The sequence below is a fragment of the Propithecus coquereli genome, unplaced genomic scaffold (genome assembly GCF_000956105.1).
Source record: "Propithecus coquereli isolate 6110/MARCELLA unplaced genomic scaffold, Pcoq_1.0 Scaffold178, whole genome shotgun sequence".
In the NCBI taxonomy this organism is placed as follows: Eukaryota; Metazoa; Chordata; class Mammalia; order Primates; family Indriidae; genus Propithecus; species Propithecus coquereli.
In genome coordinates, this window is record NW_012142523.1 from 4,554,120 (window position 1) to 4,573,159 (window position 19,040).

At 39.7% G+C, this 19,040-nt stretch overlaps 1 protein-coding gene and 1 pseudogene across 1 annotated transcript in view; both read right to left on the bottom strand.

Annotated features, from left to right (window-relative positions):
* Positions 1-295: 295 nt before the first annotated feature.
* On the bottom strand, positions 296-495 carry LOC105808583 (annotated as a pseudogene).
* A 3,507-nt stretch (positions 496-4,002) lies between these two features.
* Positions 4,003-19,040, bottom strand: part of CLSPN (claspin) — a 34,128-nt gene continuing 19,090 nt past the window's right edge. The window contains exons 9-25 of the mRNA XM_012642216.1: positions 16,900-17,091; positions 14,925-15,178; positions 13,477-13,655; positions 13,311-13,375; positions 12,546-12,745; positions 12,049-12,203; positions 10,916-11,142; positions 10,227-10,338; positions 8,743-8,815; positions 8,422-8,525; positions 7,173-7,337; positions 6,944-7,065; positions 6,567-6,694; positions 6,162-6,264; positions 5,480-5,562; positions 5,062-5,223; positions 4,003-4,113 (exon numbers count right to left, since the gene is read on the bottom strand). Of these exons, the coding sequence (XP_012497670.1) occupies positions 4,003-4,113; positions 5,062-5,223; positions 5,480-5,562; positions 6,162-6,264; positions 6,567-6,694; positions 6,944-7,065; positions 7,173-7,337; positions 8,422-8,525; positions 8,743-8,815; positions 10,227-10,338; positions 10,916-11,142; positions 12,049-12,203; positions 12,546-12,745; positions 13,311-13,375; positions 13,477-13,655; positions 14,925-15,178; positions 16,900-17,091 (2,435 nt within the window). The remainder of the gene's footprint in view (positions 4,114-5,061; positions 5,224-5,479; positions 5,563-6,161; positions 6,265-6,566; positions 6,695-6,943; positions 7,066-7,172; positions 7,338-8,421; positions 8,526-8,742; positions 8,816-10,226; positions 10,339-10,915; positions 11,143-12,048; positions 12,204-12,545; positions 12,746-13,310; positions 13,376-13,476; positions 13,656-14,924; positions 15,179-16,899; positions 17,092-19,040) is intronic.

Genomic DNA, 19,040 nt, shown 5'->3' on the forward strand with positions numbered 1-19,040 from the left:
TTTTAAAAAAATTACCAGTCCTTTCCTTCAACAACACAAAATAAGAGCTCTTTCAAATCGTTTTATCTTTAATAACCTGGCAGTAATTTAAAATGTGAAAAAAAAAAAGAGTCAAACCTGTTCCCTTTCTGGGGAATGCTACCATGACTGCCTCACACAAGCATGATGAAAGGCCATGATGAGACTGGATTCCAAAGAGCATGGCTGGTAAAATGACTTCATGGCTCACAGATTGAAGAGTTTGGTTACAGAGTCTCTGCGGGGCAGCAGAAGAAACATGAAATTTAAGGGACCCTCAGAGGACAGGGCATGGTTGCTGGGTCATGAGCACCTTGAAGCATTTCTTGATGGTGATTCGGTGTTGCGAGTATTTGTCGTCTGGGGAGAACCGAGCCGGGTGGGCTGAGCAAGTCTGTTGTCCCATAGGGTCAAATTTCTTCAGTGTATAGACCCGCTCTCCCTGCTCATTGAGGTAATACTGGAGAAACATGACCACACTTTAGCCAGAGGTTCCAACTCTGTCTGCAGCTCCGTCTGCCTGACCACCTCATGTGTTCCAGGAAGTTAGATTTAAGCTAACATCTTGAAAATTATACATTAGTCAGAGAAAGAGGGAGGTTGAGAGGAGGGTATTCCAGGAAAAGGGAAAGACACTTTAGAAGGTCGTAAGGCTGAGTGTAGTGAGAAAGAGTGGACAGGATGTTGGGGGGCAGAGCTATATCACACAGGGCCATGAGGAGTTTGAACTTTATTCTGAGTGCAAAGGAAGACATTAAAAGGTTTTAAGTAGAGGAGTGGCATCCTCCAAATTATATTTATACAAAGGTCACCCTCTGGCTGCTGTGCAGATTTGATACAAGGGAAGCAAAAACAAAAGGGGGGAGATCATACCAGGAGGCTACTAGAGTACCCCAGAAAGAAATTACAGAACCTTGGAGCAGGGCATTGGCCATAGAGCTGCAAGAAGTGAGCTGATTCAAGATGCAATTTGGAAGTAGAAATAACAGTACTTGGAGATTGTCTGGTTATGGCATTAAGGAAGGAGGTGTTAAGAATGCCCTTCAGGTTTCCAGCAGGAGTGACTGGGTGGGTGGAGGTACCATTTACTGAAATGGGAAATACAGGAGGAAGAGCAGGTTTTCAGGGAAAGATCGAATTTTTAAAGATGTTAAGTTTGAAATGTTTGTGAGACAACGGCCTTTAATAAGTGGCCCATAAAATATGATGGAATTGTGATACTGGCGATTTCTTATGCTTGCAGAGTAGCACTTGACATAATACACTGACATACATTTTCCAACTTAACCTCACAGCAACCCTGAGACAGACATGAATTAGTATCATTTTATAGATACAAAGAGAGGCTCTGAAAGGTGTGATATTATTTCTTCCAACTTTACTGGGCACCACTACATTCTGAGCTATGTGCCAGGCCATGAGTAGGAGATAAAGGTAGAAGATGCAACACTATCTCAAGGATGAGGTATCAAATAGTATCAGGACAACATTCCTCCGAGAAATATTCTCCCCTATCTTTTAAGTATGTAAGTCCTAGGACAGGAAGCCCCAAGAGTTATTAGACATAACTCTAGGAGATAACCAAAAATTGCCATTAAAAATCTTTCAGCCTGACCATTAGAAAATTCTCAAAGTGAGAAGTCTGTAGAGACGCAAGTGAGAAGATGAGGGATCCCACAGAGATCTGAGCACCTTGTCAGAGCTTTGGTGAATATAAGCTGATGCTTTATGGAAGAGATTCTAGTAAGGCTTACGCAACTGTGGACTGAATTAATGAGATGAGATTAGAGATCTGTTTAAAAAGGTCAATACCACGTGTTGCTACTCAACTGTCTGGAACAAGGAGAAGACAGAAGAACTGACATTGAACAGACTCTCTCCCAGACTCACAAGCTCTCATTCCTCCATATACCTAATTTCCAAGCTAATGGAGCTGAGTCCTCCTAGGAGCCATAGCAGCAGGCCTCGAAGCTCCGATTTCACTAGAACATAGCTGATGCTGATGGCTCAGTGCTCTGGGCAAAAGGCATGCAGGTCAGGTCAAAACTCTCTTTTCAAACCTGTTACCAAGGTCAAGGCTTAGCTTGCCTTATGGCAGCTATACTGGCATGAGGAAAAGTGACCCAGAGTTTAAGACCCAACTAACTTTTCTTTCTCCAAAGAGTGCTTTCTCCCTAGAGCCTCAAATAGAAACCATTTGTTCCCCATCTTTCTCAGGCACTAATTTTCTTGTCCTCAGTGGTCAGTTCTAATCCTCTTCTCCATCTCTCCCCAAAAATGGCATGTGGGGAAGCAAGAGGGGAGAAATATCTAGCTCTCCTTCCCAGTGCTCTTTTGCCCAGCAAGAACTGCCTAGCCTTGGGCACTGTTTAGCGAGCGCAAGGAGAAAGGCAATAACCCTCACCTTGGACCCGCAGCTATAATGATGTCCATGCAAAGTCAGCTAAAGAGGAAGTGCCAATCAAGGAGCTGTAACAACAGGTACATTTACAGAAACCCTCCCCCTTACTTACATTGAACCCAAACCACTTGGTAAGTTAATTTGATCAATTCACTGGGGCTGAGATGCCAGTGAAGGGAGAACTGCAGCAGCCTGTCCCGCTAGACCCAGCGGGTTTCCCTGGGAGGGAGATACCCTGAAAATGAAATACTCCTCAGCATTAGACAGGCACTGACCTAAGAATTGGCATTCAAGCTGGATTCCAAATCCTCCCTGCAAGGCATTGAGATTTATTGAAAAACTACATACATATTAAAACATTTTTATACACATTTTCCCCATTACAAGATTACAAATATACAAACATGAGTTCCGTCAAAGTCAGCAGAGTATTAGAAAAACCTGTAGAAAAACCTACAATCTAATTTCATCAGTAAAATTGGTGTCCCCCATTTCCCAATACAAAACTGGCACAATCCCATCCAAATCCCCAAGTCCATCTCCTGACGCCGAACCCACAACATTCACAAGCAGTGTTTTTCTAAAGCAGCGCTGAGGCTCAGTTTGGGGGCGGGGAGGAATCTGTCCAAAAGTCTGAGAGCCTTGTGGTGTTCAGGGAAAATGGGGAATGATGGCAATTCTCTTCAACAATATTTTTATTAAACTCTGTGGTGGTTTTCTCTCAAAATTAGTAATGAAATGCTAAAATGTCCCTTGACTAGTCAGAGCAATGTACCCAAGCTAGGAAAATGCAATAAATAATGACTATGTTTCTTCTTGCCGTACTGAGAAGGGAGTTCCTTGAGAACAGTGTTTCAAATTGAGAATCTAGTCCCAGGGAAGGTCTCTGCTCAATAGACTATCTAACATGGACAAACACTGGGTGTGACCCTTTATTTTCCTCTCCATGCTCCAGAAAATGAGGGCCAAGGTCTTTTTGACTTGGGTACCAGTTTAAGTCCTTATTAAGCAGCAAAATTTAATTAGGAATTTGAGGCTGCCTTGGAAGGAAGCATACAGGAAAATGGAAAGAGCAAGACTAATATAACAGCCCATCTGTTGGTTCCTAGGTCCTCCATATAAGAAGTCTCTCCTTCACCGAGTCCTGGTCACCAAGGTATGGATCTTATGGGTGTGAAGGAGTCATGGTACTGACTTTCACTGTTTTCTGTAATCTTCTATAACGTAATACTTTTCCCTCCTCTTCTTCCAACCACCTCTGTCACAAGGAGATATCAATCCAGGAAAATGCTAGCATAAGATGTCAAATGTTTAATGGAAGAAGTGAGACTCCACCCAAGTATTCCATGAGTCAATGTTGTAAACACTGCAGAATTATGATTAATGACCAACCCAGGAAATAATACTAGGAAAGGAAAGATGTCCAGAGCTGTACAGTAGAAAGAACTGGAATCTCTGTCCGCAGTCTTAATGCATCGATTATGAAAGAAGGAGGGATCATCAGCATGAGTGTTAGTTCCAACTTTCAATGCCAGAAATTTCTCAAAGCAGTCTCAACTTAGATGCTGGCACCCTTGGTGGTGTTAGCTTTCCAAGTATTTGAAGATGCTTTGTTTCAATCTTGAAGTACTTTCATCTGTTTTGAGGCGCTTAGGTGAAGGGGATGTCATTAAAGATGGACCCCTTCTTTTTACCTAGAGAACAGAGAGGGAGTCAGGGCCAGCTCAAGACCCTCATGTAAGTACTTACCTTCAATTAGGCCTTCTTTGTTCGTTTGTTTCTAAAAAGAGACAGAGCCCCCACCCCAGTCACCCAGGCTGGAGTACAGTGGCCCAATCACAGCTCACTGCAACCTTGAACTCCTGGGTTCAAATGATCCTTCTGCCTCAGCCTCCAGAGTAGCTGGGACTATAGGCATGCACCACCACCACCACACCAGGCTAATTTTTAAATTTTTTATAGAGACAGGATCTCACTATGTTGCCCAGGCTGATCTCTAACTCCCACAGTGCTGGGATTACAGGCGTGAGTTACCACACCCAGCCCAATTAACTCCTTTTTTTTTTTTTTTTTTTTTTGAGACAGAGTCTCACTCTGTTGCCCTGGCTAGAGTGAGTGCCATGGTGTCAGCCTAGTTCACAGCAACCTCACACTCCTGGGCTCAAGCAATCCTACTGCCTCAGCCTCCCGAGTAGCTGGGATTACAGGCATGTGCCACCATGCCCAGCTAATTTTTTCTATATATTTTTAGTTGTCCAATTAATTTCTTTCTATTTTTAGTAGAGACGGGGTCTCGCTCTTGCTCAGGCTGTTCCCGAACTCCTGAGCTCAAACAATCCGCCCGCCTCGGCCTCCCAGAGTGCTAGGATTACAGGCGTGAGCCACCGTGCCCGGCCACAATTAACTCTTAAGCAACTCAGAATCAAATCATGGATGATTAACAACAGACAAAAAGAAACAAACTTTCCAGGCAAGTTTAAAAGCTAATTACTGGGTATACCAATTCTCTTCTACCTTATTGGGGAATGCAGGATTTCAACAATGCAGCATAAGCTGTTAAGCCAGAATTTTTGTTTTTAAATTAAAATAAATAAATAAATTCTGGTTTGGGGAGCCACCAAATTAGTTCTTAAGTTCCCTACCTGAGGCTTAGACGATTCCTTTGCCACCTCAGCCTTGACAGGAGAAAGTGTATGAAAGACAAAATTTCTTGAATTTCGGGGAGCAGTGGGGTTGAGGTCGGAGAGGGCAGCCAGTTTCTGAAGCACAGCTTTGGGCTGGTTTAGCAGTGAGCCTGTCTTCAGCTGAGGAAAAGAGTCATCTGGTATCAAATCCCAAGTGCCATGTAAAGAATGAAAAGTCCTTCCCTCCCTGCCTCCCCCTAGGTATTGAGTATTGAGTATTCCTACCCTTCTCAAGTAGAAAGGAAATAGCAGCCTCCTTATTTCCATTTCCTGCAGCCACCTCTCTCCTCTAATGACAGCAACTATTCCCTTAGCTTAACCTGGGCCTTTATAACCTGCAGACCATAACATCAGATGAACTAGGTCCCCAACCAACCTGATGAGCGCTTCCAGGTCTGATGGCTTCAAAAGGGTTTCTGAGTAAAGACTCTGATTCCTGAGTAACCACAGGGCGACTGGCTGAAAAGAAAAGATAGAGAGGCCCGTTAGCGGCAAAGCCAGTTAGAATTACTTTTAAATCTAAACAAGCTAAGAAACCTTGCAACTAAACCAATAAGCTAAAGCCATAAGAACTGATTATTTTTTAATGGTAACTTTGGAACTACAGCAAGTGGCTCCAAGAAGACAGACTTATTGATAAGTTGAACTTATTGATTAATCATTAACAGTAATGGTTCAAGAAAAAATAGAAGTGGTAAGTGCATCAAGTAGTGTTTAAGAGCTTCATTTCGGGATGTAAATATTCCTAGGTTCAAATCACAGCTCTAACACTTGGGTATATGATCCTGGGCAACTAAACGGAGAAGCCAGAATTCACTACTCTGAGCTTTAGAACATAAAGCAAAACCAGCTACGTATGCTCACAAGTACAACCTCTACTGCCCAATAGTCTAAGATCCAAGTACACCGTCTCTGCCTATCTCTGTGAGGCCTCTTTAAGACAGTATTAGACATAAGCTTCTGACCAAGTACAACAGTCCCTGAAGATTAGAGTCACCTCCAAGGCTCTAGCACTGACAATCCAGGGGGCTAGCCCCCAAAGAGAAGCAAGAGCTTACCATTCTTCTGCAGTGCTTTGGCTGTAACTTTTTTGGCTAGCATCATGAACTGACTGTCTTCCCCAATTTCTTCTTCTTCAGCTGTAATTTTCCCCTGCTGTGCCTGAAAATAAAAATCATACAGCATTAACAGAAAAGTCTACAGCCTTCGTAAATAGTTAGCATGGCCTAGATGATGAAACTAGGATACCTGGGATATCATTTTACAACCTTCCCTCCTTTGGACGGGTACCCAAAAATTGATTTTGGAAAACAAACAGAGAATTGCCCATGCTAATCTACTCAAAGCACAAAGGAAAACTCAAGGATTAAAAGGGACAGCAGTATGTTGCCTAAGATTTTGAAACTGTCATGACAAGCTAAGTGACTGGGTCCTCTCTTCCTCTTTTCTTGCAGACTTCCTACCTGGTCCCGAAGCCACTGCTCTCGTTCAATTCTCTCCTTCCTCCATCTGGCTTCTGTCTCATCGAGCTCTTCTTCGATCTGATCATCATCAGAGTCTCTGTGGAACAAATCCATCTGGGAAGCGTCGTCTAAAGCAAAGAGATAAGGCTATCAGCATTCTGCAATCCTCATAGGAGCATGTGCTTGGACAGACACAGAATAAACACTTACCATTTACTATACATTAATATAAACTTTTCCCATCCACTAAAAGAAAACAACGGTTACAGCTAGGTCCTCCACAGAGACTGTTACAGTTTTGAATTACATTTGCCATCTCAAACTGGAGAAACATGTACACTGTAACTGTTTGCTTCTAAAGGCAACAACCAGGATACCTATGTTTTTCCATCGGAATTTCCTTATTCGCCCAGGACCATCACTGTGCAGATCCCCATCAGCAAGGTACCGCTCTTGGTATAAACGTAACTGTCGCTTATCATCATCCAACATCGTTTTCCTACAACAGGATAAATAAGGTGTTCAAAACCAGGACCATTCTGACTGGTTATAGGGCCTGCCTTAAGATGCACCCTATTGCTTAGAAGGGCCTGTTGGGATACTGACATATGTATTTTCTTGATTTGACTCTGCAGTTCCTCATCGGAAGGAAGTACTTCATCAATTACGTCCTCTTCATATTCATCAATCTCTTCCCCATCATACTCATCTTCACTTCCCACATCACTTCCTGACACCTCTGCTTCATCCTCCAAGTATTTCTTCAATCTCCTAGAAAACAATTTTGAAGATTAGAAAATGCAACAATGAATCTATATAGAGAATATGGAAGCAACAAGAAAAGAGGAACATAGAGCCACCTCTAATAACAATAATATGCTTAAATTTACAATACATTTTGATAATATTTAAAATAAATTTTTTGTAATAGATGGCAGTCCCCTACTTATAATGGTTGGACTTAATGATTTTTCAACTTTACAACAATGGTGTGAGAACAATACACATTCAGTACATTCCTCAATTTATGATGGGGTTATATCCAGATAAGTTGAATGTGTATTTTCGACTTATGTTGGCTTTATTGGGATGCAGTCCTGTGGTAAATTGAGAAGAATCTTTATTTAAAAGTTGATCACTTGGCCGGATGCAGTGGTTTATGCCTGTAATCCTAGCACTCTGGGAGGCCACTACCTTAGAAAAATCTATGGATGATCTAAAGCTGTATGAGAGTTAATTTGACAGGTAACAAATTAGAACCCAAAGCGGATCTAAATACAGGTATCCCAAAAGTCACCATACATAGGGAAAATGGGAAATTGTAGCTAAATGTACCTTTATTTACAAAATATTCATTACAAAATTTTTCCTTTGTATGGAGACTTTTGGGACACCCTGTAGAATGGAATGATGGGATAAAAGCAGCAATATAAATCTAATAGGGATCAATATGATGTCCTATATGTGAATTCCAAATCATTCACATGCAATATAATATTGAATACCTATTAGAATTGTCTTTATGAAACTTTATCATAGGAAAATGTTTATGGATATGCTAAGTAGGAAAAAAGCAAGATGCAAAATTATATATACAAAAGAAATTGTACAAATCAACTTTATTGTCACTAGTTCTAGAGGGAACTAGATATGTTTAGTACAGAAATCACTTAAGGAAGACATGACCGTCTCTGAATAATCAAGAGATGTCATGTGGAAGAAGGATTTTGTTTGTTCTGTGTTAACCACAAAAAGCAGAAATAGAAGCATCAAATTTAGGTAAAAAAGGTGATAAGCTACAACTCAACTGTTAGCAGAACTTTCTAGCAGTTGAAAGAATGGATGTAACACCTACATTTGCCTTTTCAGCTTCTCAGATTGCTTCAGGAGTTCTTCTTCATCATCATCTTCATGGTCTTCCAGTCCTAGATCTTCATTCCCAGAGTCACTGTGTTCATCCTGCAAAATTACAGTATCATATCCAAAGTTAAGCAAAATAAAATGTGTCCTCAACTAAAACAGGATTTGTAAACTTCTGTCCAAACATCTCATTCTAGGAAATTGCTACTGATAACATGCCAAACTTAGAATTCTCAGAAACTCAGGGGAAAAAAAAACAACCTGAGGGCAGCAATACAGAGTTCAGTTATGATTACTTTTTTCCCTTCATACTTACATCATCACTATCAAACTCATTATCATTTGGAACAAGCCGAAAGTCTCCAAATTCCTCCTCTTCACCTTCTTCCCTAAAATGCAAATCAGTGAATCAATAAATAAGTTGTTGAAAGCAATCTACAAGTAGTCAGCCGAGTTAAGAATTTTTTTTTTTTTTTTCCTGAGACAGGGCCTTGCTTTGTCCCCCAGGCTAGAGTGCAGTGGTGTAATCATAGCTCACAGCAACCTCAAACTCCTGGGCTCAAGTGATCTTCCTGCCTCAGCCTCCTGAGTAGCTGGGACTACGGGCATGTGCCACTACACCTGGCTAATTTTTCTATTTTTAGTACAGATGTGGTCTCGCTCTTGCTCAGGTTGGTCTCGAACTTTTGGCCTCAAGCGATCCTCCTACCTTCACCTCCCAAAGTGCTAGGATTACAGGGGTGAGCCACTCACTGTGCCCAGCAAGAATTTAAAATATTTTATTAGCACCAATAATCTCTTCAAGAAACAAGAAACAAGATATCTTGACTTTCAAAAAAATTTTCAATTGTGGTAAAAATACACGTAACATAAAATTTACCATTTTAACCATCTGTAGGTGTGCAGTTCAGTAGTGTTAAGTACGTTTACATTGTTGTATGAGCAATCTCCAAAACTCTTTTCATCTTGCAAAATTGAAACTCTATACCAATTAAACAATTTGCACCACCCCCTCCCCCAGCAACCACCATTCTACTTTCTGTCTCTTATGAGTTTGACTACTTTAAGTACCTCATGTAAGTGCATTCATACACTATTTGTCTTTTTGTCACTGGCTTATTTCTCTTAGTATAATGTCCTCAAGTTTCATCCATGTTGTAGCATGTGTCAGAATATAAGGCTAAATTTAAGGCTAAATGTTCCATTGTATGTATGTACTGCATTTCGTTTATCCATTCATCTGTCGGTGGACACTTGGTTGCTTCCACAATTTGACTATTGTGACTAATGCTGTTTTGAACGTGGGTGTACAGATATCTGTTCAAGTCCCTGCTTTTACTTCTTTGGGGTATATACTAAGAAGAGGAATTGCTGGATCATATGGTAATTAATATTTTTAATTTCTGAGGAATCATCATACTATCTTCCCTAGTGGTGGCACCATTTTACACTCTCACCAACAGTACACAAGGTTTCCAATTCCTCCACACTGTGACACTTGTTATTTTGTTGTTTTCATAATAGTCATCCTAATGGGTGAGGCAATACCTCATTGTTGTTTTGATTTGCATTTCCCTAATTATTAATGATGTGAAGCATCTTGCATGTGCTTATTCTCGCCTTTTTTACCCTGTTCTCCTCAAAACTATTACTATGGCAAATATGAGACTCAAACCCACTGCAAGAATCTCAGACAAGATATATAATGTGATCGGTTTTCGCTAAGCCCAGAGAACACGATTCCACAATATTATTAAAAGGCTGGGCCTTCCTACATTTCCACCAATCTCTGAGACTCACCTGTCTGTTGGGAAAGAGCCTGAGCAAAGCGCAAGTGCTTCTTCCATTGGATCATCCATGCTGCTCTCCTTCTCCTGCTTATTTAACTCCGATGGAGCCGGAGTGGAGGCATCTACATCACAACAAGGAAAAGATCTGTCACCAAGGAATGACAGCTTTATCTTCTTTTCCCAGCCATCTAAAGACATGCTAGCTCAATACAGTTCTAAGGTAAGTTCGTCAAAAACAGCTCACCATCAATTTATTCAACAAATCCTTACTTGGTGCTTACTGTGTGCCAAACACCAGGGATATAGTAGAGAACAAAACATAGATCCCAGCTCTCACAGAACTTACATTCTAGCAGGTATGTGTGTGTTGGGGTGGGGGGGGAAGGGAAATAAGAAGTTAACATTTATATGAAATTAACTATATACCAGACACTGTTCTAAGCTTTGCACACAGATTAATCATATGGCCAAAGCTAAAGCAGTCTTGACACTTTACCACTCTAAGAAAGTAAGAGCTCTTAGTAAGAGCTAAGCAGTGAATTCAATTTATATGCAAAATTCCACCACAGCCCAGTTTGCTATGAACTTTTCACCTGAGGGTAAGGGGCTTCTTTTCAAAGACACTCACTTACAGGGCTTGTTTTCAAGGATATTGATATTTGGGTGTGGTAAGTCTGATGTGCTCTGTTGGATATTTACCCTGAGAAGTGAACTTTCCTGAACAAAGATTCAGAAGTTCCTCCATGTTCTCTTTCTTGTCACTCTTCCTGGGTAGACGTTTTTCAGCCTGAGATGTAAACTTGCCAGTACACAAATCCAACAGCTCATCCATGTTGGCATCCATCGCATTCTCATCCATACTGGCCAATGGCAATTGAGGCTTCAAAGCTTGGTACTGATCCCTGTGGTTTCTAACATTTAAGAACCTAAGAGCACAATGAACAATATAAGAAATTCTCCAGAGGTAGCAAAGTAGTGGGTAAAAAACTGAATTCATTTCCAGCATCGATCAGAAGCTGAATCTCAAACCAGAAAGCAAAAGGTTTAAACTTTAGGTTCGTGCTAATCTGAAAAGGGAGGGGGAAGTTTTGTGAAGGAATAAAATGCTATTCGAAAGGTAAAGTGTAAAGGATAATTTTTAGCTTCAGATGATGCTAGAGTAGGGCTTGGTATTGTGTCCTGTAATGTGCCATTGGTTTGTGAATTCTCAATCTAACCCAACAATCAAAACACAGTAGGATGGATACAGGGAAATTTGTTGAGGTTTTTTTCCCCCTATTGAGACAGAGTCTTGCTCTGTCACCCAGGTTAGAGTGCAGTGGTACGATAACAGCTTACTGCAGCCTGAACTTCTTGACTCAAATGATCCTTCCATCTTAGCCTCCTGAGTAGCTAGGACTACCAGCACAAGCCACTGTGCCTGGATAATTTTTTTTCTATTTTTTGTAGAAACAGGGTCTCACTATGTTGCCCAGGCTGGTCTCAAACTCCTGGCCTCAAGAGATCCTCCCACCTTGGCCTCTCAAAGGATTACAGGCATGAGGCACTGTGCCCAGCCAGATAGAGGGAAATTTGATGACCATATAATACAAGATCTGTGCATTTCAAATAAGATAGAGATTGAAGGATCAGAACATCAACAAGAGTTATTTATGTTTTATTTTCTAGACAGACTTTGTTCAAACTTGTAGAATGTAATACTAATGGTCTGTACACCTTCTCTTTCTCAGAAGAGAAAGCACAGATGGAATGACAGAAGCTCACTTTATTTTTAAACAAAATTAAGCAGTACCCAGCACCATTCCCACCCACAGAAACACAAAACTACCTACCCATCTGCATCCAACAGTTGGCTCTGAGTATCATCTTCTAAACAGAACTGGAAGTCTCCTGCTCCCAGGAAAAGTGTCTTAGGCTCTGGGGAGGCGTTATACAGATCCTGGGAATCCTCTATGGGAAGTGAAGGCTCAGACAGTTTCCCTGAACTCTGGCACCAAAACAAAAACAAACAATAACAAAACATTTTACAAATGTCATTCACTGTCATGACAACAACAGAAGTTGCTATTTGTAACATTTAATCTACTCTCAGGCAATTGCAGTTGAGGAGGACAATGCATAGCCAAGAAAAGCATAAAGAAAAATACCTCCAAGAAAGAAGAACACTGGGTGAAGCTTGTTTTTAATACACAAGGGGGGTGGATTTTTTAAACTGAACACATATAAGCTCAGTACCAATGTGGTGGGAGTTGGTTGGCTGGGACACACTTTATTTAGCAGTGTGGGAAGCAAAGAGAAGAGGAGATTAGAAAAACCATTACCATCTTACCTTAGAAGCTGAGCTGACCAAACTGGCTCGAAATAGCCCCGGGGAAGGAGATCTGAATCCTCCTGCTGTAGGGAAAAAACTGGTCCCACGGCCTGTTTGTCTGTTGCAAGGCTGATAGGATGGAATCGTGGAGCCAATCAGCTCAAAGCTGCTATTGTGGCTGCTCTCCTTTGTTAGCAATGAACATGAATCATCTTCATCTAAAGAAAGAGAAACACCTTTTAAGTGTATGATTACAGAAATAAGGTGGATTTGTTTAGGAAAAAGAGTTGAGGATGAAACTGTCAGGCAAAATTCATAGGCAAACCCCTCAAGTTATAATGTATGTTCCAAAACATAAAGTTAAAAGCAAATTACAGTACTAAGATAGCATTACATAATCAGGGCTTATTACTCTGAGCTAAGTGACACTTGAAGGATCTTTTCTTTCTCTCACTATGCCTAATGACCATGATCACTTTCTTCATTATCTAACACATCTTCCTTTGATCTATAGACGGAAATATTTCATGGTTTATTCAATTAACGTGTACTCACTAACATACAGATACTACTATAAGCCCATGATCTATTATAAAGAAATATGTAAGTTTTAATAAAATGGACCAAGAAAAATATTCTAATTCATAAACCCTCCTATTACCACATGTAAGCCTGGGAAAAGTAGCCAGATTTAAAAAATGGAATCTTATGGAATTGTAGTCCTTAAATACTAAAGCTGGAGGACCGAGAAATGTCAAGTTCTGCACAAGAGTCACTACTTACCCAGTTTGCTAGGCTGTTTGCCTGAGTTTTCATCTGTCTCTGATTTTTCTTCAGTAGGAAAGTAACTACAAAATAAGAAGGTAAATTGTTTCAGTATCTGTTCCTACTTTTTACTAGGGGAGCAAGTCCAAGGGAACTTTATATTTCCTTAGAGAGAATTACTTACCCCATCTTGGAAGAGTTGTCCTTAAATAGAAGTAGGGTAGAATCTGATGAGAGAGGCTTGGGAACAGAGAGAAAGCCAACTGACTTGCCTATTTCACTACTGCCATCATTATTTTCTTTATCCATTTCTTTTTCATCTTTGGTTTCTGTTTCTTCATTACTAAGAAGGAATTCTGCAATCTTTACCAATCATGCCACCAAAAAACAAAATAATACAAGTCAAAAAATTTAAAAGCAAATACATCATTAGCCTGAAATGTGGCTGCTTGATTATAGGTCACAGCTTAAATCTGAAAAGGTAAACTTGAAGGAAGCTCCATATGATCATTATCATCAACATAATTTCCCGATACTTCTAAAGCTCTTTTATACTTATTTTTTTACCTTTTACCTTTACCCCAAGTTGCTATAAGACTATGAAGGAAGATTGGATTGTCATGTTATTGAGGCAATAAAAGGTTAAATGATTAGTATAATATTGGTCTAAGATTGTAAGCTGACTACTGACCTCAAACCAACCAGCCTGGGACAGGCTGCCCAGCTTAGCCATTGCTTTCTTTCTCTTTTACCCAAGGTTAAATATTAACCAACTCTTTCAAGTGACTCTAGCAACAAAAAGGAAAGCTTTTTAATACCTAACAATCATATCATCACCTGTCTTCCCTAGGCAGAACACAATATTATGTGTAACAAGGGCCAGAGGCCCTTCAACAAACACCCTCTTTAAGAAAGAATGAAATTGGCCAGGTGTGGCGGCTCACATCTGTAATCCTAGCACTCTGGGAGGCAAAGGCAGGAGGATTGCTTGAGGTCAGGAGTTGGAGACCAACCTGAGCAAGCGCGAGACCCCCGTCTCTACTAAAATAGAAAAAATTAGCCAGGTGCGGTGGCGCACATCTGTAGTCCCAGCTACTCAGGAGGCTAAGGCACGAGGATCGCTTCGGCCCAGGAGTTTGAGGTTGCGGTGAACTATTTATCATGATGCCACTGCACTCTAGCCAGGGCAACAAGAGTGAGACGCTGTCTCGGAAAAAAAAAAAAAAAAGAAAAAAAGAAAGAATGAATGAAATTAACTCAGGAAGGCCTCTGCCTCCCTGAGAATTTATTCCAGACCTCAATCTGGCTAAGATTAAGATTGCTTTTTAACCTAACAACAAAGACAAAATTTCCTATTTATACAAAAACCATTTTCAATATTAGCATTATATTGAAATATATAAACTAACGGGTAGAAGCCAAGGCTACAGGCTCTGTGAACTACAGGTGTTTCATGGTACTGCCAGAATGGAATGCACTAAGATTTAGGTACATATGAGGTAGCCACCTTCATCCACGCCCCTAAAATCTCTTATACAATTGAACATGCTTATTATGTTCTTATTCAAATCTGATTTTCTCTTTCTCTTATTCATCATGACCAAGTAACAAAATTACATAATTGCCAGAAACCTCGTGATTGCCTTCGTCTTCTTCCTCCTCTTTCTCCTCCTCTTCTTCTAGTTCTTCCTCTTCCTCCTCTTCTTTCTCCACCTCCTCTTCTCCATCTTCCTCAGATTCGTCAGTCATTTCTTCCTCCTCCTCCTCTTCCTCAAATCCATCTTCGTTATCTAATTTAAATAATGCTTGGCGCTTTTGGCGCTCCTCGAACCTTCGGAGTTTCATTGCTTCTTGAAGTTTAGCTTTTAGCACCTGAAGCTTTTCACCTGAACAGAAATATGTAGAAATGCTTTAAACAATGACCAACTATGATAATTATGTGTACCCCTTAAATTCATACCCCCAAAATGAGATAAGAGTGGTGTAAAAAATAATAATAATTAAGTATGCATTTTAGGCAACTCCTGAAGTATGATAGTCACATCCCAAAGGAAAATCAGAAGGCTTAATACTCTAGGGTTTTTTTGTTATTTTAACACAGGGGGATTATTATGCATTGAAGTATAAAGGAGAACTTTTGCACCCTGGGTTAATATACTACTTAGGGATTATAAAATAAGAGTTCAAAGGAGAGGGGAAGTGGGCTTCAAAAGTCTCTGGCTCAGAAGCCATGAAGGAAAATATTGACAAATTTACCAATATTAAAGAAAAAGAGAAACAACTCAAGAGTAAAATGGGCAAAAGATATGAACTGGCAGTTCACAGAAAAATAAACATATATTGTTAATAAATTAAAAATAATGCTTAACCTCAGTTCTAATTAAAGAGATACAAATCGAAATAATGAGATATCACTTTGACATATTAGTTTGGCAAAAATTAGGTTTGATAATATCCATTATTGACAAGAGGAAACAGGAACTCTTATACACTGTGGTTCAGAGGGTAAATTGGTGCAATCACTTCAAAAGACAATTGGATGATATATATCAAAATTTGATGCAATGATTCCACTGTAATGAATTTTGCATCTAGATATACCAATATATATCTGGTACTAGTATGTAATATTTTATGCAACAGTCAAAAAATGGAACAAACATGATGTCCATTGATAGGTGTATGGTTTAAAAAATCATGTTGTATTCATTCAGTGGAATATTTCACATTTATTTTAAAAAAATGTCAAAAGCAATATAATGTGGATCTAAGCTCTGGAGTTAGGTGGTCTGGGTTAGGATGCTGGTCCTACCACTTACTAGCCATGTAAACTTGAGCAAGTGGTTTAAGTGCTCTATGTATCAGTCTCCTCGTATATAAGACAAGGATACTAATGTTATTTACCTCATAGGGTTATGAGGATTAAATGAGATAAAGTATGAAAAGCACTTAGAGCAATGCCTGACAGGAAGTAAACAGCCAATGTCACACATGTACACAAAAAAATGGTGTAGGGATAAAAATTTTCCTATAAGGATACAGAAGAAATTTTTAACAATTACCTTTGGGAAGATTAATTTTTCATGTGGTACTTTTTTTTCAGTGTTTTAAATTTTTTTCCATGTGATATATTACTCGTATTTTCAAGGAGGGAGTGGGAACAAGAGACTTGTTCCTAACACATTGTTAAAACAAAAAAGCAGATTACAAAGCAGAATGCATGGCATGATCACATTATTGGTTTTAAAGAAAATACACATAAATATATGCAAAGAAGAGAGTTTAAAAGGATAGATACACAATATGGTCACAGAACTTGTCTCTGATAGAAGATTAAGTTTTTTGTTTATTTTTTGTATGTATTTTCTATAATGGCAATTTATTGTTTTTTATAATAAAACAAATGATAGTTTACGAAATAAAGCCAGCTTGCCCATCCCACATTTCTAGGTGTGCTACATGTTAATCGTGCCAGAGATACTGCTGTCCAATCTCCAAAGTCTCCAAGGAAAAAGATTCTATAGCTTTTCACTACAGTGTCTTCAACAGCCATAAGATCTGTTAGAGTACAAAGTGAAAGCAAAAACAAAAAAAACCCCTCATATACCTGGTTTTGTGTGGCTTACTCCATCCAGCTTCTCAGCCGCCAGAGTCACAGGCACCACATCTGCCTTTAGCTCTTCCTTTCCGTCAGTGCCCACGTTTTTCACTATGACATTCACATTCACCGTCTGATCAGCTCTGGGTTTGGCTGCTGGATTAGCATGCTTCCAGAAACGCTGCTTCAAGGCTTCCAGTTCTAAACCCAAACGGCAACCACTGTGTCAGTTTGCCATGTTCAAACTATTTCCTTTGAGAATTATATACTAACTTTTTTTGGCTCAACAATGTTGAGAATAAACACACACACACACACACACAGAAATCAAAAACCCCTTTGCTGTTAATTCCTGTGTCAAATTCATACAACTTAACGCAAACTAATGGACTGCTGAAACTGTTCTTCCTTAATGTTTCAAAAATCAGACTTTTAAAACAGAAATTTATACCTTAAGTTTCTAAATATGTGCAATTTTTTTTAAAAAAAGTATTAAACTGGTAGGAAAAAATACTATTAATATAATTCTCAACTATTCTCAATTAGTTTTTCATGGGTTTCAGTCTCCCTTTTTTTTAATTCCCTATTTTCAACATCTCACTATTGGCAATCTTACTAAATATGGGCAAGGTCAGTTTTTTAAAAAAGGAAAATGACAATCAAGTCAGTGATGTAATTGAGCAGCAGGACTAGAAAAAGTCTTTTGGTGAAACTGTTATGCTAGCACAATTGGTACAATGAGAAAGGAAATCCCACTTACAGAATACCACACACCCAACTTGTATACAAATAGGAATATATATATATTGGGAGCAGTAAGTTCATCAGTCCAGTGGTAATAGAGCCTTTCCCCTCTTCTCCACTGCTATAGCTCAGAATTTCCTTCTCCTTTCTCACTCAGCCAGCTGCTACCTGGCACCATCTCCTACTCACTCTGCTTAACACTTTATACCATTGCGGGATCTGTGGTGAGAGAGTTGGCAGTTAGAAAGAGAAAGGATAAAGAAAGCAAAAGGAGAAAAATGCCTTTAGAGTTGAGGGACACGATATTTTCACACGGCTTTCTCTTCCATGACAAAATGTCCAAGATACTTCAAGTTTGGTTAATTTTCTAAAATGCACTCAAATCGTACTTAAGTAGTTTTGTGACTAGCATCTAGATGTTTTTTCTTTCCCTAGAGGGTCTTACTGGAAAAAAAGAAAAACTGGAAGGAAATATTTTTATCCTGAGTCACTAACATTATTAGCAGCAAAAAGTAACTCCAAAGGATGGTATGTTTACATTACAAACAAAAGAGCAGAGAGAGAAGCTGTAAGTCTATCTCCTGTTTTGTCTCACCTCTCTGCCTTGGTATCTCCTACTAAGCTTCCCAGACTCAGCTCCTTTTAGAAGCTTCCTTGATTCCCCAGTCCAAGTAAAGTATCCTTTCTCTAAACAGAAATAGCCAGGTCATTATTGGTGCCAATAGAATAAAAGAAATGGTTGGGTAGGAAGATCACTCGGGACCTAAAATAATGAGGCAGGAGATGCCTTCATTAATAACCGTAAAAAACTAGAGTCCTCAAAGCTCTTCATCCCCCAAACAATTGGAGCATCTACTTCCTCTGCCCTTTATTACGTAACACAACCATCACCCTCTTCATCCTAAAATTCCTGTTCCTCTCCCTGCATCAGTCTTTTCCCAGCACCTCATCTCCTCTCTAAGCAAAAAAATCTCTGCTCCACTTCAAGTCTCTACCAGTAGCTTGGATCTCATTCCCATTTCTCTTAGTGGGGAAAGTAGAGGAATTGGGGGCAGAGGTTATTCCTTGTTATTGCAAGCAACAGGAGTAATACATTTCTAACACCATAAAGTTTAAATCTACATGCATTTTCTCATGGAAACCTTACTCCATATGAGGTAAAGAAGCTGAGCTGTTCTCACTCCTTTTACTCTCATTCCCTTCCAATGCATCCACCACACCAACCACCAGATTGAACTTCCTAAAATGAATATCTGATTGGGTCATTTCACTTGCTAAAAACCTTTCAATGGTCCTCTACTAACAAAAGACTAAAGTCCAAACTTCTGGCATAGCATAAAAGCCCTGAATGATCTGGGCTCTTGTCATCAATTCCTTTGCAGTCTTCACTTTGGCCAGCCAGAACA